Here is a 17500-nt window from a genome sequence, read left to right as displayed (position 1 = left end):
CTACTATTAATCAAATAATTACCTTCCATCTCTGGCAACAAATCAATAGCAGTATCAAGTATAACTTTATCCAGGAGCTGCCTCCTTTTCACAAAGAAAATGTGCAGGCATTCAGAGCGGGTGAAAGAAAATGACCATTCTATAATCAGTGGTTTAGACCATGCAAGCCAAGGACAAAGTAAATCTACATGTACATGTACACAAATAATAACACTTCGCCTTAACAAAATGCGGTAAAGTGGTCACCTGCGGGAGGATGGGGAGAGGGATGTGCATATGTGACAGAGGCGGGGATGCTCGTTGTCTCGCTCAGGGCTGTAAATTTCCAATTTTGGGGCTCACATTTCGGGGTAAAATGTCATCATATGTAGTCCATATGTAGCCATGAAGGTCTCGTTTAGGGTTGCATAAGAAGAAATTAAAACTCTACACTGTATTTAATGTATTTTAAATAATGGTCTCTTTTAGGGGTCAAAAAAGCCCAGGCCATAGGAGTTTAATTAAAAATTTCTGATGAGCATGCCCACCCCTTAAGGGAAAGGAGCCCTTGGGTTTAAAACCGCTGTTACACATTGAAATGTTCAGCTGAAACTTGTGTGCAAAGGGGCCGCAAAAAAAGTTTCATTCGCGTTGCACCTTGTAACATAAAAGTTGAAACTTGTTCCGGAACTTTGAAACTGGTCTTGAGAATAATGTTGTTTACGTGGCCTTGGCCAGTTTCTGATTGGCTTATGCAGCGTAGTGTAACAAGACTGAGCGAGACCAAATTCACAAAGTGGTGTTATACAATGAAACTGCTGTTTTTATCACCACTGTGGTTGCTGCGACCATTGCAGAAGTAGAACGCAGTTCTACATACTTTTTGTGCAACTTTTCTCACAATGGAGTTCAAAACGTTCCATGAAACTGACCATGTTACACGGTGCAATTGCCTCCTGAAACTTGCTTTGCAGCACCATTGCACACAAGTTTCAGCTACAAGTTTCAATGTGTAACAGCGACTTGAGGAAACTTAAGGTTTCAGATTTTATGGCCATTACCTTTATTCCATTCAAGACCTCATTGGTTGCTTTGATCCTTTCATCCTTTTGAGCCATTTGTTTCAACTGTAAATTTGAAGAGTACTATTTTTTTATTTTTGGCTTGATGATGGTTGAAGAGCATTGACAGTTCCAGATTAACCAAAGGTGGTTTTCACAATGAATAACTTGACTAATCTTACATGTATTGTTTCATTGTTGTATGTCTCTTTGTTATCGCACTTCAGCAGTCATGACATTCATAGCTGTTTTAACTGTTAGTGATAGTCACTGAGTACCACTCAAAAGTACAGGCAAGTTACCACCCTTGCATGAGATGGAATTTCCATCGAGTGCTACAGGAATCACATCATGCACAATTTTGAAAAATCTGCCAGTACATGTACAGTGGCTTGAATTGCTCTCGCATAATCTAATCTTGTATTTTTATTCACACTTGAAAATGGTCTCGGACAAGTTAAAAAGTCATAAAAATATAAAATTTAAAAGTATCCCTGTATTAATTTTTTATCGCAAGGACAAAATTTAACCACAGTGACTACTGTATTTAAATTCTGACATGACTAATTCCACTACCTCACTTTTTTTGTTGAATCAGAACAAAATAGTTTTCACCATACCATTTCAAACACACCACAAATTAAGGAAAACCATTTCCATCTTAAAGTCAATAACAAAACTTTGCTTTCGGGTGCCAACAAAAATCTCAGATCACCTCATCCACTTTGCAATAAACCAAAACATGCAACAAGGTGGTGACAGAATTCTTATTTGTGGAGGGTCAGCAAAGCTAGTGTACCATACATGCAGTAATTAACCTCAATGACAACTACCTATTATCATTTAACCCTTTGACGTCCAAACGCACCTAAACTGGCAACTGACTTAGTATTTTACTCTGTCTAATGCTAGACGATTTTGCTCGTCAATGGGGAACCCCATTAAACAAGTTTATATACCTGCAGTGCGTGCCATCTGCTACCAAAAACCATGTTTAAAGGGATAATAAGTACCAAGACTCCAACACCAGCCAGAATGGATAATCCCATAGTGTCATAGAGGAAGTATAGGGCACCAGCAATTTGAAGGGGGCTTGACCACAATGAGTTTATATACGTCATAAGTTCCATTATACGCTGAGCATCCACTGACATCAGATTCACCATTTCGCCTGCTGTTGACTTTCCTCTGGCTTTGCTGCTCAATATCAAAGCCTTCAAATTATTAGCAAAAAGAATGAAGTTAATAATATGTTTTTCATTTGGGCATAAACACTACTAACAACAAACCAAGGCTAATGTAAAAACACAATGATAAAAATAATCATTTCCTTATACATATAAGATGGAAGGTGTGCAGTAAAACTTTAATATACATGTAGAACTAATCACATGGCCCAAACTGCAGTGCAAACTTGCACTGGACAAAGTGTTTTGCCACTACTTAGCGGAGGGGTTGGCGCAGTGGTAAGATCTCTGCCTTCCAACCCTAAGGTTCCGGGTTCCATTCCCGGTTCTGCCGAGAGTGGAATATTTGGCGACCTTCTTTCCCGCTGAAGTTCACTCAGCTTTCCATCCTTCCGAGGTCGGTAAAATGAGTACCAGCATGCATGGACTGCTTAGAAGCGGCTGCAATTTGCGCCTGTATATGCTTCCAGTCCGCTGGGGGTAAATTGATCATTGTAAAGCGCCTTTGAGACTTGTGATAAAGGCGCTATATAAATGCACCACTTCACTTCACTTCACTTCACTACTTGAACTCTATTTGTAAGCACTGCAGAGAAAAACGGCAAGGCAAGGATGAAAATCAGTGGTTGGTGCTCTAAACCATTCATCTGACTGAGGAATTCCATCCCTTGAAAAAATAATAATCATTAAATTGTTATCACAGCAAGCATGAAGACCAACATTTTTTTCCTCTTTGGCAGCTCCATTAAACTTCCATTTAGTGAAGTATCATTTCTTTGCCACGTCCTCGCCAAACTGGTTCTTTATTTCATGTTGTCCATGCTTCCACTTGGCTTTGTTTGAGCCACTGCCTTTAGTAAAGGAGGTTACAGATATCAACAAGCCCATGGATTCCACATTCAAGGAGCAAACTGTACAATGTACATGCTCACTTCATTCCAAGCTTTGCCTTAATTTAACCCTTTCACTTCCAAGATCTAAATGTTTCTTCTCCTTACTGCCTGCCATACAATCAGGCTCTTATTGCCAGTTACATTTAAAATTCTTTATTCTCATTACCTGTCTGCTTGACAGTGTACTGATCTTGCTAGAAGAAAATTCAGATACATGTATCTCAATCTTGGTAGTGCAAGTGTTAAACAACCATGGCAAGGTAAAAAATGGTGCTGGACGGTGTGGACAACCCTTGCTTAATCACTAAAATGTTTATAGTGTGTGATACATGTACTATTTGTAGCTGGGCCATCACCTGTACGTACGTGTACAGTCATGTGCTCACCTTAACCCTGGTTGTGCCTGCATTGGATTTCATGCACTGAATTTCACAAGCCTTGATGTAATGTGACATACATGTAGAACAAAGATTATTTAATGGCGTTTGAGTCACAAATACTCTGACTCTGACATACCTTTTCATAGACCAAACCAATAATGGCTGTGCGCAGTCTCATGCCAATTGTCATCATAATATGAAAGTACTGGTGAAGTGCCAAAGATGATATGATGGCTGTCACAAACATGGCACCACAGTAGGCATAGCCCTTCCACAGCTTCCACTCACCAAACCAGTCATCTCTGTCTTCAACGTATCCAACAATTAACCTGGTGGAGAATATACTTCATGATGTTTGTAACCAGGCTGCTTTGTTCATTTTTCTTAAATGTGGATTTAAAAATACTGCATTTCTTAGCCCATATCAGGGTTCTTTCTAGGATTTATCGTATTGAGTGGCTGAAGGCCATGAACTTCCTTAGGGGGGTCCGGGGCATGCCCATTTTTTATCTTATTTGTCACCTATTTTTTGCATGTGTGCCACACATTCAGAAAGGGAAGGGAAGGGAAGGGTGGTCCAGCATCACACACTCACATAAAGAATGTCTGAGACATTGCACCAACCAACCACCCAAGTGAGCATAAAATTATGTTAGAATGATACAAATACACAATTTAATTATTATAATCTGTTACACAAAAATAAGGAAAAAAGATTGACCAATTGAGGAGATTGACCAATTGAGGCAATTCTGTCACGTCATTTTAAAGAAATGAAAATGAATGTCTGCTTACTTAAGAAGCTGGGGTTGAATAAATATGAGCGCATCATGCAAAAGCTTGCAAGTAACCGCCATTGCAAAATTCATTCCAAACAATCCACTCCATAAAATGCCTGACAGGGATGGTTTCTTTTCCTTTTTCTTCTTTGGCTTCTTTTTACCAGGCTGGCGAACTGATACTTGCTCACCAACATCATCTTCAGATACGTCACCATCACCAAGTAACCTGTCAGTTTCCTTGTAATTCTCATCATCACTTTCTCTGTCAGAATCCTGTATTTCCCTTGGTTGATTCCTTAAAATATTTTAAAACAAATTAAATGTCAGACATCTGGGTATGCTGATTTTGATACTGTTGACAGCCTTAACTGATCTCACATAACAAAAATGAAAAGTAAAATTATTAGATTTCACCACTCGAAAAAAATGAAAGATGATATATTACTTATGTACACTGGTTTTGGTTATATACTATAGGAAAATTCTGAGTAATTATTGGTAAAATTGGAAGACATAATTAAGTACAGTATATGCAAAAAATGCAATATAATGTCAATTAGGGATGGATTGTTTCCTGCAAACCAGCCATCTACATGTAAATGTCTGTGTTATAGTGACTTTCAAGGAAGCTTTAAACTTATGCAACCATTTACATATTAAAGAATTAGAGTCGATATTAGCACGGCAAATTTCCAGCTTTCAAGATGTACAAAGACACTCTATTATACTGTAACCACCGTCTGTTTTGGCACTGCAGTCTTTTGATTTAAAAAAAATAGTTGGCTTTGCACGTGAATGAAAAGAATTTTTCAGGTAAAAAAAATGCTCTAACATTAATTTTATTTTAAAAAGAGGCTTTGAATTTCAAAGTTAACTTTGAAATGGTTTACAAGTATTTTAAGTTCCAGCAAATTATAGTATTGTCTAATTTTAAACCTCCAGAATACATGTAGGTCGTTGACTTACAACTGTCGACATTTCCTCTGTTGATCAATCCATCGCTGCCTAATTCTAGGCACAATGTAGGATGCTCGATTGCTTCTTCTAAGTGCCCACAAGTCTTTATCCTCTAGTGGTCTCTTGTAGCCAGTAAAAATTACCCTTAAAATGATCGAATCACAAATTAAGACAGCAAGCCTTCATCATGACTCAATTATGTTCATGCTGCTTTTTCTTGACATGCATCCCAGAAAAAAATAACGAGATGTGATGACTTTTACGTAAATGTAGAATAATAATATGTGTACTCAACACTACAGGGTTACGTAAAAAAAAAGAAACATTAAAGACCAAGAAAAATTGCCCAGGAAAAGAAAACTATTGTGGAATGGTACTGTACTTGAATGCTTATGTTGATTTTACTGTACAATATTCATAATTTCTGCTGTTTAACGCAAGTCAGTTGGTTCCCCATAATTAAAAGGCAAATCAAAGTAATAATTATATAATAATTGCATCATGCAGGCAACAACACACCAGTTGTAAAGTTCATTGCGAACATGTGATTTCTAATCTTGAATGACTGTGTCAGTCTGCCTGTCTACGAACCAATATGACATTTAAAGGTAACGTACAGTACAGTCGCTTTGATATTTGAAAACCTTTAACTGATTAGGGTCCACTTTTTGAAGGTTCTGAGAGTTTTCAGGCCATAATTTTTCAGGTGTCGGCACAATTCCTTCAGTCTCTATCTCAACAACAGATACGTTTTTGAATCCTAAAACTTCACAGTCATTAAATTTTGCTTTTTGTTATCTCAAAATAGCGTCAAAAGGACAGCTAAACTCCAAAACAAGCAAATGGGAAATTTCAGGCCTGAATTTTGAGAAATGGGCTTTCACTATTTTTCATAGCATGGAGGGGAGAGGTTAAAATGTTACTTTAATTAGTTATTGTGCAGAAACTTGAAAAACTGCAGGATGGTTTTGAACAGCAACCACATGTAATACTTATTGTACTGTCTCTGTTACCTTTGGCACAATTTTAGTGATTGCAAATAACTGTACAGCCTACCACTGGTTTGATACAGCAAAAATGTTCTCTAATCCTGTTAATCAAAGCAGGGAGCTAGAGGGAAGAGCTTTAAAAAGTTTGGCCTTTGTTGTATGACTGTGCAGCAGTGGGAGAGGAAAAAATGCGGAGCCGGCCAGTATTCCACAGAGTACCCCATGCAGTACATGTACCTAAATAGAGTACCCCTAGAAATCACTTATTGGTCAAATTAAATGCTTTATCAACATGGTGAGGCATTTAGATGTACATACCTCTATTTATTTCAAGCTTTCCATCTCTCTGATTGTTGCAGTTCAATGCAGTTCACGAATTGTCCGCCATCTTGAAATTTCGTTGCCATTTAGATAAAGTACTTAATTAGACCAATAAATTATTTTTAGGGGTACTCCATTTGGGTACTCCATAGGGTACTCCATAGAGTAGGGTTTTGTGTTTCCTCTTCCTACAGCAGCTGCTATATAAATATTAAAAACTACAAAAGAACAACAAGTTTTGTCTTCACTTTTTTTCCATCTGCAAAAACTCTTTCTTGCCATCTTCATGCATTTTGAGGATTTTCATTTAGTCAAATAACTGTGATTCTTGCCAGCTAATATAAATGTTAAAATTCTCACCTCAACACTGGTGAGCAACTGGTGGAAACCACAAACCTACCATGTACTTGCCAATGTCAACTTACCAATTAAACCACCAGAAGGTTAATGAGGAGAGGCAAAAGGCTTTGTCCTGAGGATTTGGCTTCTGCATATTAAAAGATGTGCAAAGAAAACCATTTTTCATTTGCTGGTGATCTATTAGATACTAAGTCTTTTTAATTCACTAATGTTGCATTTAATTGTGCACTTCAATGGGCATTTAAAAATATACATGTACATACAAGTGGAATCAGAAGTGAATAGCATTACAGCACTGCTATATTCACCTCTAAGCAAATGTAGAGAAAAAAAAAAGGGCTTCCCATACCATTTTAAGCATTGTTACATGTATGTAATTACCGGGGTACTGTTTTGTAGTTTTGATCAATGTTTTGGGATGTCTTAAATGTCATTTTCCCGCAAATATTAACTTTGCATAAAATATCTTTTGAATTTACATCACAGACAGTACCATCTATCACTCACACATGCAGCCGTCTCTTCTTGGGGAGGATACCTGAACTTGAGTGAGTGGTGGAAATAGAGCCTACTTACCTACTTAAAATGCAGTAATAAAACTCACTTCCACTTGAATGGTATTGAAACACAGGTGAATGGCAATATTCGGAATTGTATCTTAGTCAATCACAGTGTTAATATGCATCCAAGATTTTAATATGTATTAATTTGATTTGAGGCAGGTACAAAAGTCAGACCGGATCAAATACATGTAGGATTGCTCACCTCGGATTGAACATGGCTATGAGCCACTGAGCCCAGAAAATGAATTATGAAAGGTGAAAAATTAATGATGAGCCTAACTCCCAGGGTTTCTCTTCTTCCCTTCCCCTGGAGCAGGAAATGAAGCAAGGTGATGTTGATATTCCACTATATTTTTATCATCACTACCATATTTTTTTCATAGCTTTTGAGAACTGCACATTCATTTTTCGCACACTATCTCCTTTATACGACATAGTATGTATTAGTTTTCCATTTTACAACTCAAAAAGGCATATTTAGTTTGATTCTACTTCTGAAAACTTGGCAAAGTCTCCCTGAAATAGTGGTAGTAAGTGTATCTTGATGGGCAGTTAAATTGCGAATAGTCTTACAGGTCATCAATATTGTATCCTTTTGGCAACCAAGTAATTTAGTGCGGTCTACAATGTAGTGATTTTGCACTCAAGAAAAGGGTATATTTATCGAACGAGCAAACGTTATGTACCGTAAGACCGTTTCTTGCCCTCCATAACTGCCCTCTATTACTGCCTCACAAAGCCAATACATGCACAAGTGTTATGCACTAGTCAGCAGATTAACATAAAAATGTTTACAGGACCTGACAGATGGAGTGACAGCAAGCTTCCTTCCAATAACTCGGAAATGGTTAAAGCTTCCCTTTTCAGAGTTTTAAAATTGTAAGGCCTCAAGAAATCACCCTAGCCAGTACAGCCCAAAAATAATGCACACGCAAGAAGTGGCACAAGACGTTCTTGCACCACAAGAACATGCAAGCTGGCGCAAGTAGTGTGAATGGAGGTCGATACGAACTCAACTGAGTTCAACCCGTTCTCATGTAAATACTGCCTAAATAACGAAAATTACAATCTGTTTTAGATCAAACGTGTAGCAAATCACATGATGCTGGAAAGGTTACAATGTCATGTGTATAAGCAAATATCGTGTGATCAATGTCCTTGTTGCAACCAGAAAACTTGTGGTATCATGATAACAATACTAATAATAAATAATAAACAAAAGCTTCTGTAGTTACAACTCCTTTAAAGAAATACTTGTCATTAGGGAACTAGAATGTCACCTGCCAGATTGAAAGCGATGAGAGCTAATTGATGTGAAATGCATATAAGTCAAGGATTTAATAAGGCCGCTTTAAATTTGCTTGTTTCATTCCTGTTTGGTCTCATTTTTGAAAGAGACTTCATGCACATCAGCAGCAAAAGACAAACAATAATAAATTGTGTGCTTTCAATTTGCATAACAACCATTACACTAAAAACAAGTTTAACGTTTTGCAGTTTGTTAAAGACCCCAATACAACCGCCCTACTGTACATGTAGATGTAAATGGGGTATCAGTAATACTATACACCTGTACTTGTGCTATTATAGAAAAGAAAGAAAATATAAAATGAACGTTACCCTCTCTACTTGTTCCTTCTCATGGCTTTCATTAAATGAAGCCCATCCATCAGCATTAAAATTTCCTGATTGTGGATCGTTAGGGCTCTGACATTTAACAGAGCTGTCCTGGTGTTCTTGAATATTGCAATCAGCCATGGCACTTCTTAATCACATGCAATTTAATTGACCTCAATACCTATAGAAAAGACCAATACTTAGTAATACCCAAATGAGTCATTTCAGAAACTTATAATCCATCCTCTCATTCTCAAAAATGGTATTCGGGAATTTCCAAGGAGGCAGGAAGATTCCTGAGGACAAGTTAGAGTAACTTCCACCTGCCAAAGATTAAGATCTACTAAAGGTTGAATCTACAGCGGAGGGGTTGGCGCAGTGGTAAGATCTCTGCCTTCCAACCCGAAGGTCCCAGGTTCCATTCCTGGTTCTCCCGAGACTGGAATATTTGGCGACCTTCGTTCACTCAGCTTTCCATCCTTCCGAGGTCGGTAAAATGAGTACCAGCATGCATGGACTGCTTAGAAGCGGCTGCAATTTGCGCCTGTATATGCTTCCAGTCCGCTGGGGGTAAATTGATCATTGTAAAGCGCCTTTGAGACGTTAGTGATAAGGGCGCTATATAAATGCACCACTTTACTTTTTACTCTTTTACAGTCATGTATCAAAATAATAATCCAGCAAAGTTGATCTTCTATAATTAATTAAATACCAAGCCTTATTACATTATGATGTAGAATTTCATCTTCAAAAGGTACTAAAACATATACTCATCGTTGGAGAACGGGTTGATTTCCACAAAATGACACATTGGCATATAGTAAGCACAACTCAACTCTGTGTAACTGTACAACTTCTCTTTTTCTTTTTGTTAAGGACATTAGATACCACCCCCACCCCCACCCCTCCCCCCCGATAAAATATAGAACCACAGTACAAGTTTATAAAAGTCTTGCACTCATTGCCTTACACACAAACGAAGCTAATTAAATATGAAAACAGAGAAAACAATCGGTAAATCTTATATTTGGGGTACGTTTTCAAAGCTGGATGGTGACTTGGCATTGCCAACCACAAAAACACACAGAACAAGTTTATTCGAACGTGCACAGTCTACATGTATGCCGGCTGAATTCGCGCCGAATCACGCTACCTCATGCGGACAGGATGAATCTTTCATTATTTATTTTAAGCAAGTTAACTCACTTGGTGAAGTTGTTGTGGCTGTTTGCCAACTGCAACGTCTAAAATCTTAATTATTTAGATCAAGGACAATTGCTGCAGGTGGAAGATGAAGCCAGCCCCAGCTAACCTAATCTGCAACTATTAATTAAAGCGGAGAAGAGATGATGAATTTTTCAAATGCCAAAGATAAAATTAGTCAAGTCTAAAAGCACAGCTTTGAAGAAATCACATTAAGATAAGGTTATGACCATCGCTGCAAAATACACGAGGAGAGCTAGGAGTGCAAAACTATATGTACCTTAATGGAAGCCCGCTAGTTCAATAAAATTGCTCTATCATCGCCGGTATTGCACCACAGAGTGAAAACTTCGGGAACTGGCCGGCCACTTCTCGAAGAAGTCCGAACGATGTCCGTTAACTTCGCGTGACCACAGGCAAACGAGGCAAACAACTCTAAGGATGCGAGAGCGCATGACGTCACGTTATTTTGATGGTAAAGGTCGAGGAAAATGTTCCATAAAAACTTCAAATCGCGATGTTTCTTTTCGAAAAGACATTTTATGGATAGCCAGATATTTATATTGTAGTGACGACGCGTGTGATCTGAAGGAGAAATCGAAGCGTCCCAAAAACCCATAAAATCACTCAGGACCCCGCAAGCTTGTAAGCTTTAAATCTTATCGAGTGTAAATAAACGTTTCATGTTATGTTATGTTATGTGTTAGGACAACGCAGAAAATAGTAGGTGAATGAACTTTATTTATCTTGCTGTTCTCTATTAGTTGAATGGGCCGTTACAACTATCTTAACTCTGAAGCTAGTCTGAAGTCCTTTCCCGGCGTTCGTACAAAATAGGGAGCTTAAGCATGCGCGACAGACGCATCGAACCATGGAATTTCCACCTCGAAGCATGGAAAAACATCGAAAAGAAATACATTGAGAGGAATGATAATAAATTGCAACTGACTTAAAGGCTCTGCACGTTCCACTGAATTCCAAGCATTGCTTGAGTTACATGAACCGGATTTCGTTTTGGGAACAGACAGGGGCACCCAACGACCAATTTGTTGTAAAATGTATTATTATACCCCAGTAATGAAAATAACTGTTATTAAGGCATTTTCAGGTGTTCTTCAGTGTTGCTGGGAAAACATTATTTGTTCCTTTTTCCCAGCAAGACACACAAGAAATTTCCCAGCCAGCGAGATAAAATTGGTTGGTTTCCCAGCCAGCTTATAAAATTTATTTCCCAACCAGGTATTCCGCGCGCTTTCAAATCCCTCGATCCGAAACGACCGAACAAAAGCGACAAAACCGAGACAAAACAGGTTTTTTCCGCTTGCGCAATCACTCTAACCAGCCGTCGTATGTTTGTGACTACTTCTTTTTTTTTTTTTTTTTTGCCTCAGTCTTCAGAGTTTCTACAGCCAGCTCGGGTTGAAATGCTAGAAAAAGTCAGTAATTCCTAGGCAAAACCTCTATCAATAACAAATTTCCCAGCCAGCTCATCGAAACACCTGAATTTTGGCCAGCCAGCAAGATTCCTCCGGGGAACAGATAATGTGAGGAACAGATTCGTTGGGTGCCCCCTGAACAGAATCTAAGCTCCATCCTGATGTGCCTACCTATTCTATTTTCCCACCTTCATATACAGTTTTCAGAAAGGACAGAAATGCTAATGGGGTGGAGTCTTCCAGGCGATTAAATCCGACCTAGTATGTGTCGAAGAAGTTGACTTTAATAATGACATCTGTGAAATCCTCTGGTCCTCTTTCAAAATCGGAAATAACAAAACTCTGTACTTATCGTCGTTTTACAGACCACCAAATTCTTCCAGTGAGATACTTGATTGCCCTTGGCGATTCCATTAGTGAAGTGTTTACTAAAATCCCTCACCATCCAAAAATTATTATTGGAGGAGATTTCAACCTGGGAGATGTTGATTGGCATTGTGAGATCCCAACCACTAGTAACCCTAGTACTGCTTCTAAACATAATAAACTTCTGCACTTGATGGACGATTACTCGCTAACTCAGCATGTCAAAGTACTAACAAGACCAGCATCAGGAAAAACCTTAGATTTGTTGTTGTCTACATATCCGAACTCTGTCTCTGGTGTGTTTACTTCTCCTGATCTGAGTGACCATCACATTGTTAATTTTGAGGTCAACTTAAAAGCAACACGATTTCCTAAGCCTTTGTATAGAGTTTACGAGTACAAAAAAGCGAATTTCGGTGGCTTGAATGAATTTATAGCGAAGTCATCTTCTGAATTCTTTGCATCGGACCCAAGGGAAAGATCTGGGGAGCTTAATTGGGATGCGTTCAAAAATGCCGTAATTGATGGCATTTCTCAGTATGTTCCTCAAAAATCTTCAAAGCCAAAGTACAAGCTGCCATGGATTACTCCCATGATAAAAAGAGAGACGCGCAGAAAGGATCGCCTCCACAGAAAAGCTGTTCGCTCTAAAAATCAACAACACTGGAATGCTTTTAAGAGCCAACGAAATCAAGTGGCAAAGCTGATTAAAGAATCTCATAACCGTTACCTTAACCAAGTTATAGGAGACAACTTGACTGGCAACCCCAAAAAGTTCTGATCCTATGTTAAGTATAGTAAATCTGAAAACTTTGAAATTTCTCCACTTAAAACGGAAGGTGGGATGAGTATCACAGACCATAATAAAGCAGAAACTCTCAACTCTTATTTCTTTTCAGTTTTTACTCAGGAGCGGTTGCCTCTACCTGAAATGATCCCGTCATCTTTTTGCCAGATTGCAGATCTGCTGTTTTCGCCCGATGGAGTCGCTAAACAGTTAGCTAAATTGAATCCCTACAAGGCTTGTGGACCAGATGATTTACCTGCAAGAGTGCTCAAGAAGAACTCACAATCGGCGTCTACGTGGCTCGCCTTTATCTTCCAACTGTCATTTGTTCTTGGTGTTGTACCGTCGGACTGGTCGAAAGCCCTTGTTACTGCAGTCTTCAAGAGAGAAAATAAATCAGATCCGTCTAACTATCGTCCGATTTCTCTGACTTCCATCTGCTGCAAAGTCATGGAACATATTGTTCTCAGCCACATGGCTAAACACTTGTCTGGCAACAACATCTTGATTAATGAGCAGCATGGCTTTAGGCAGCAGTTCTCTTGTGAAACACAACTGATATCAGCGTTGCATGACTGGGCAAAGTCAATCAACAGCCGTAGTCAAACTGATGTTATGCTGCTTGACTTTTCTAAAGCGTTTGATTCAGTTCCTCATCAAAGACTGCTACTAAAGCTTGGCTACTATGGCATTAGAGGAAATATGCTTATGTGGATGAAAGCCTTTCTGTCAAATCGTTCACAATCAGTCTTAATAAATGGTACGCAGTCCTCTTCAAAGCCAGTCCTTTCTGGGGTTCCGCAGGGCTCAGTTTTGGGCCCTGTCCTATTTTTGTTATATATTAACGATATCCTGATCATCTGTCAAGTCAAGCCTACGTCTCTTTGCAGATGATTGCATCCTTTACAGAGAAATCCATGATGCACAAGATTGTTGGACTCTACAAGATGATCTTAAACAATTATCATCTTGGTCAAATACTTGGCAATTACATTTTAATGTTAAGAAATGTTATCATCTTGGAATAACTTGCAAGAAAACCCCGATTGTGTTTCAATATTCTGTGGATGGTCAGCTTATCTCTAGAGTTCCCTGAGCAAAATACCTCGGAATCACAGTGACAGAAAATCTTTGCTGGAATGAGCATGTTAATAACATTTGCAAAAAGGCAAATTCCACGCTTGGGCTGCTGCGTCGTATCCTGAGCGGATGTGACCTAAAAGTGAAAGAAACAGCATACCGCAGGTTGGTACGTCCTAAGCTTGAATATGCATGTTGTGTGTGGAGCCCTTACACCAAACACAATATTTATTAACTTGAGATGGTTCAACATCGTGCAGCAAGATTTGTACTTAGTGACTACTCTCGCTTTAGTCATGTCACTCCAATGATTGAACAACTTGGTTGGGATTCTCTTGAAGCTCGTCAACTCTTCTTCCAAGCTAGCATGTTCTATAAGATCCTAAAGGGACATGTTGGTATTTAGCTTTCCTCCCGAGGTGCAAGAAATCAAAAGAGCTACTAGGTTACCGAATAGTCATCCTTTTCACCCAATTAGTGTTTTAAATAATGTTTAGAAGTATTCCTTTTATCCAAGGACGATAGTAACATGTTGATGATGATGTAATAAAAATAATGTTAAGTGTGTTGCTCTTGCAGCCATTAAATCGTTCGAATAATGCTATTTATATGTATACATAATTGTACTATTTCCCTATTATACCATGCATGCATGCATGCTCACTAGCTCGCTAGTTTGAGCACTCTGGCATGACTTGGATGTACCACATGCGTGGGACATCTGGGGTGGCTTTATAGCTCAACCTCCATCCTAGACATCAGCACTGCACTGATGAGGCCCAGAAGGCCGAAACAGTACTGTCTGCAGTTATATATATATATTTAATTTTATTTGCACGTATATTTTGCTTTTAAACTCCTAGTATAGATTTTGCTGTTTTAGGAGTAAAAAAAATTAAAGATTAAAGATTAAAGCGCGTTTTTGAGACGCGGACGGCAACCGGAAAAGAAAATTTCGTGAGCCAGGACAGTGGTGTCTTCCAGATTTTTATACTTATCATCTCTAACGGAGAAAAGATACTTAGTAATGTAAATGTGGTTGTGACGTCACGCGTTTTCGCGCCGGAAGACCTCAGACAGCAATTCACTACTATGCAGAATTTTGGGGGGGTAAAAGAGGTGTATTATGGGATTTGTGCAAGTAGTGAATGACCAGAACCAGGTTGCTGACCAGCGTTTTTCGTTAAAACAATGGTTTGCTGGGGGTGCTCAGTCTCGCGGGCTCAGAAAACCTGGTTGTGGTCATATAGAGTACACAGACTCGTTCCCAGGCCTTTCAGCGCTTAATCGCAAGGAACGGTCGCGCTTTAGTCAGGTGACTTAACACTCGGACCTATACAGAGTGGACAAAAGCATCGAACGTTCCTTGAATGTAGCTTAGGGTAGGTTACTCAATATTAGGATCGGTGCCCACAACTACCTCTTCAAAATTTCCTTCAATTGCTCATTGAAGTTCTTCAAAAACCTTTACTGATGGATGCCCTGTGGTGAAAATTAAATCCCTTGGGTTTTTTTATCAAATTCAGATTAAAGTCACATTAAAGACATTAGAATAGAAATAGAGATCATATTTTTGTTGAAACTAATGAGAAAAAACGAGTTTACTTAATGAGTGAGCAAGAAAATTCAAGGCTAGTACTCAGTTCGGCGCGGTGGCCTCGTGGCTAGTGCGCTCGACTCCGGATCGAGTGGTCCGGGTTCGGGGCCTGGCCGGGACATTGCGTTGTGTTCTTGGGCAAGACACTTTACTCTCACGGTGCCTCTCTCTACCCAGGTGTATAATTGGGTACCGGCGTAATGCTGGGGGTAACCCTGCGATGGACTAGCATCCCATCCAGGGGGGAGTATAAATACTCCTAGTCGCTTAATGCTACTGAAACCGGAGATAAGCGCCGGCCTGGTGGGCCTTCTGGCTCTTAAGCAGTGAGTTTACCTTTAGTACTCAGTTCCCTACGGCGTTTTAAGATGTTGGCTTAAAGTCATCAGAAAACGCATTTTATGAGCGAAAACTTGAATATCTTCCTTGTATACGGCGAAAGCTACTGAAATTTAAATTGGCCAATGAGAATTTAGCGAGCAGGACAAACTGTGCTATCCGAAATTAAAGTACCACAAATTCACTTAAAAGATTTTGTGGCAACTTTTTGGTTAACAAACTTTGGCGCCAAAACGGGGTTGCCAGCAAGCGGCGACTCGAACGTCAGCTGTTATGCTTTGACTGTTATTTGAGCTTTTTCTAAATAATTTAAGACCAATTCAGTCCATTATTTCGAATAAAGTGTAAGAAGACGTCAAAACTGTGTTGATATTGTATTTATTTGTGTTAACTTCGCGAAAAAAGACTTTGATGACGTCCTTTCGACAGAGTAGATCGACCACAACGTCGTTTACGCACAGAAATGCACCATTTCCGGTGAAAGGGAAAGGATTGATAGGGTAGCACATTTTTGACTGCTGCGTGCACTGCGGGCGCGGGTTCCGTATGCACGGTTGGGCAGGAAATCAAGACACCATTCTTCCAAAGGCTTGGACAATCAATGGGAAGGAGTTCTATCGCAAGACAAAAACTGTGCTTGCTTTGTTTTCAAGCGATACTTTCATTCATTGAAGTCTGGCTGAAATGAAATTCTCAGTTTCAAAACATGTAAGTGTCATTGGTATTTACTTGTTACAAACTGGAAGGAAAGGCAGTCTTTAGTCTCCGAAACAATTTGTATAGGGAACACTTTGGCGAAGCCCTGGGTTAGCTCGTCCTCCCTTTTGCCTTGTGCTTTGGCGCACGCACAAGTACAATGGGTGTCTTGAAAACAAAGACCCCTAAGACGCCTAAGACACTCTAAGACCCCAAAACTTGAAAGCAAAGACCCCCCATTTTTTAATATTTTTGGTTTTTTTATATTTTTATTTTTATGGGGGGAGGGGGGGGGGGGAGGAAGGGGGAGTGGTGCAGAGGGCATTTCAAAATTGTACTTTAGTCCACGAATTTAAAAAGGAAAAGGAAAGGAAAAGAACTTTATTAAGAATCTAGTCGTTCTAGCGTTGTAGCACTAATTGGGGACATTCTAGATTGAAATCAACAATTAACGCAAATCACGTCAAACACTAGAGGGAGTGGAAAAATTGTTATGGGGAAGAACGAAAACACTTTTGGCATAATCTTTAAATCTTGGTATATTTCCATCTTTTGTATTAAAGTCTTCTGAGTGTTGTTGTCGTAGTTCGAGCCAGGATGGCTGGATGGATTCAACACACACGAAGAGTGTTTTGGCTCGTCACGCAATCTTAACTCCCAAAATCGGCGTATGAGGCTTCAGATAAAATCGGTAGTGTGTCCCGGGTAGTGTGTACGCGTAAATCAGGACATGGACTATATATATAGCAATTGTTCTCTCGGTCGAGTTCTTACCGACGGGCCCGTGCGACACTGAGGTGAACAATAAGTTGTATCAATCACAACAAAACAATTTAATATTCTGATAAAGAGACCCTGTCCAAACGTCACGGTGGAATCTTTAAGATTGACAGGACATATGACGTCA

General features: G+C 39.3%; 1 protein-coding gene across 1 annotated transcript in view; it reads right to left on the bottom strand.

Moving 5' to 3' along the window:
• Nucleotides 1-10688, bottom strand: part of LOC137982205 (multidrug resistance-associated protein 1-like) — a 45026-nt gene extending 34338 nt beyond the window's left edge. Inside the window, exons 1-9 of the mRNA XM_068829273.1 lie at nucleotides 10573-10688; nucleotides 10296-10412; nucleotides 9093-9270; nucleotides 6975-7036; nucleotides 5249-5383; nucleotides 4296-4577; nucleotides 3637-3829; nucleotides 2000-2254; nucleotides 1041-1106 (exon numbers count right to left, since the gene is read on the bottom strand). Coding sequence (XP_068685374.1) covers nucleotides 1041-1106; nucleotides 2000-2254; nucleotides 3637-3829; nucleotides 4296-4577; nucleotides 5249-5383; nucleotides 6975-7036; nucleotides 9093-9230 — 1131 coding nt within the window. The 5' untranslated portion in view covers nucleotides 9231-9270; nucleotides 10296-10412; nucleotides 10573-10688. The remainder of the gene's footprint in view (nucleotides 1-1040; nucleotides 1107-1999; nucleotides 2255-3636; nucleotides 3830-4295; nucleotides 4578-5248; nucleotides 5384-6974; nucleotides 7037-9092; nucleotides 9271-10295; nucleotides 10413-10572) is intronic.
• Between the last annotated feature and the right edge of the window lie 6812 nt (nucleotides 10689-17500).

Source organism: Montipora foliosa, chromosome 13 (assembly GCF_036669935.1).
Source record: "Montipora foliosa isolate CH-2021 chromosome 13, ASM3666993v2, whole genome shotgun sequence".
Classification (NCBI taxonomy): Eukaryota; Metazoa; Cnidaria; class Anthozoa; order Scleractinia; family Acroporidae; genus Montipora; species Montipora foliosa.
The sequence above is the reverse complement of the archived record's forward strand: the minus strand, read 5'-3'. Positions and strand labels throughout refer to the sequence as shown.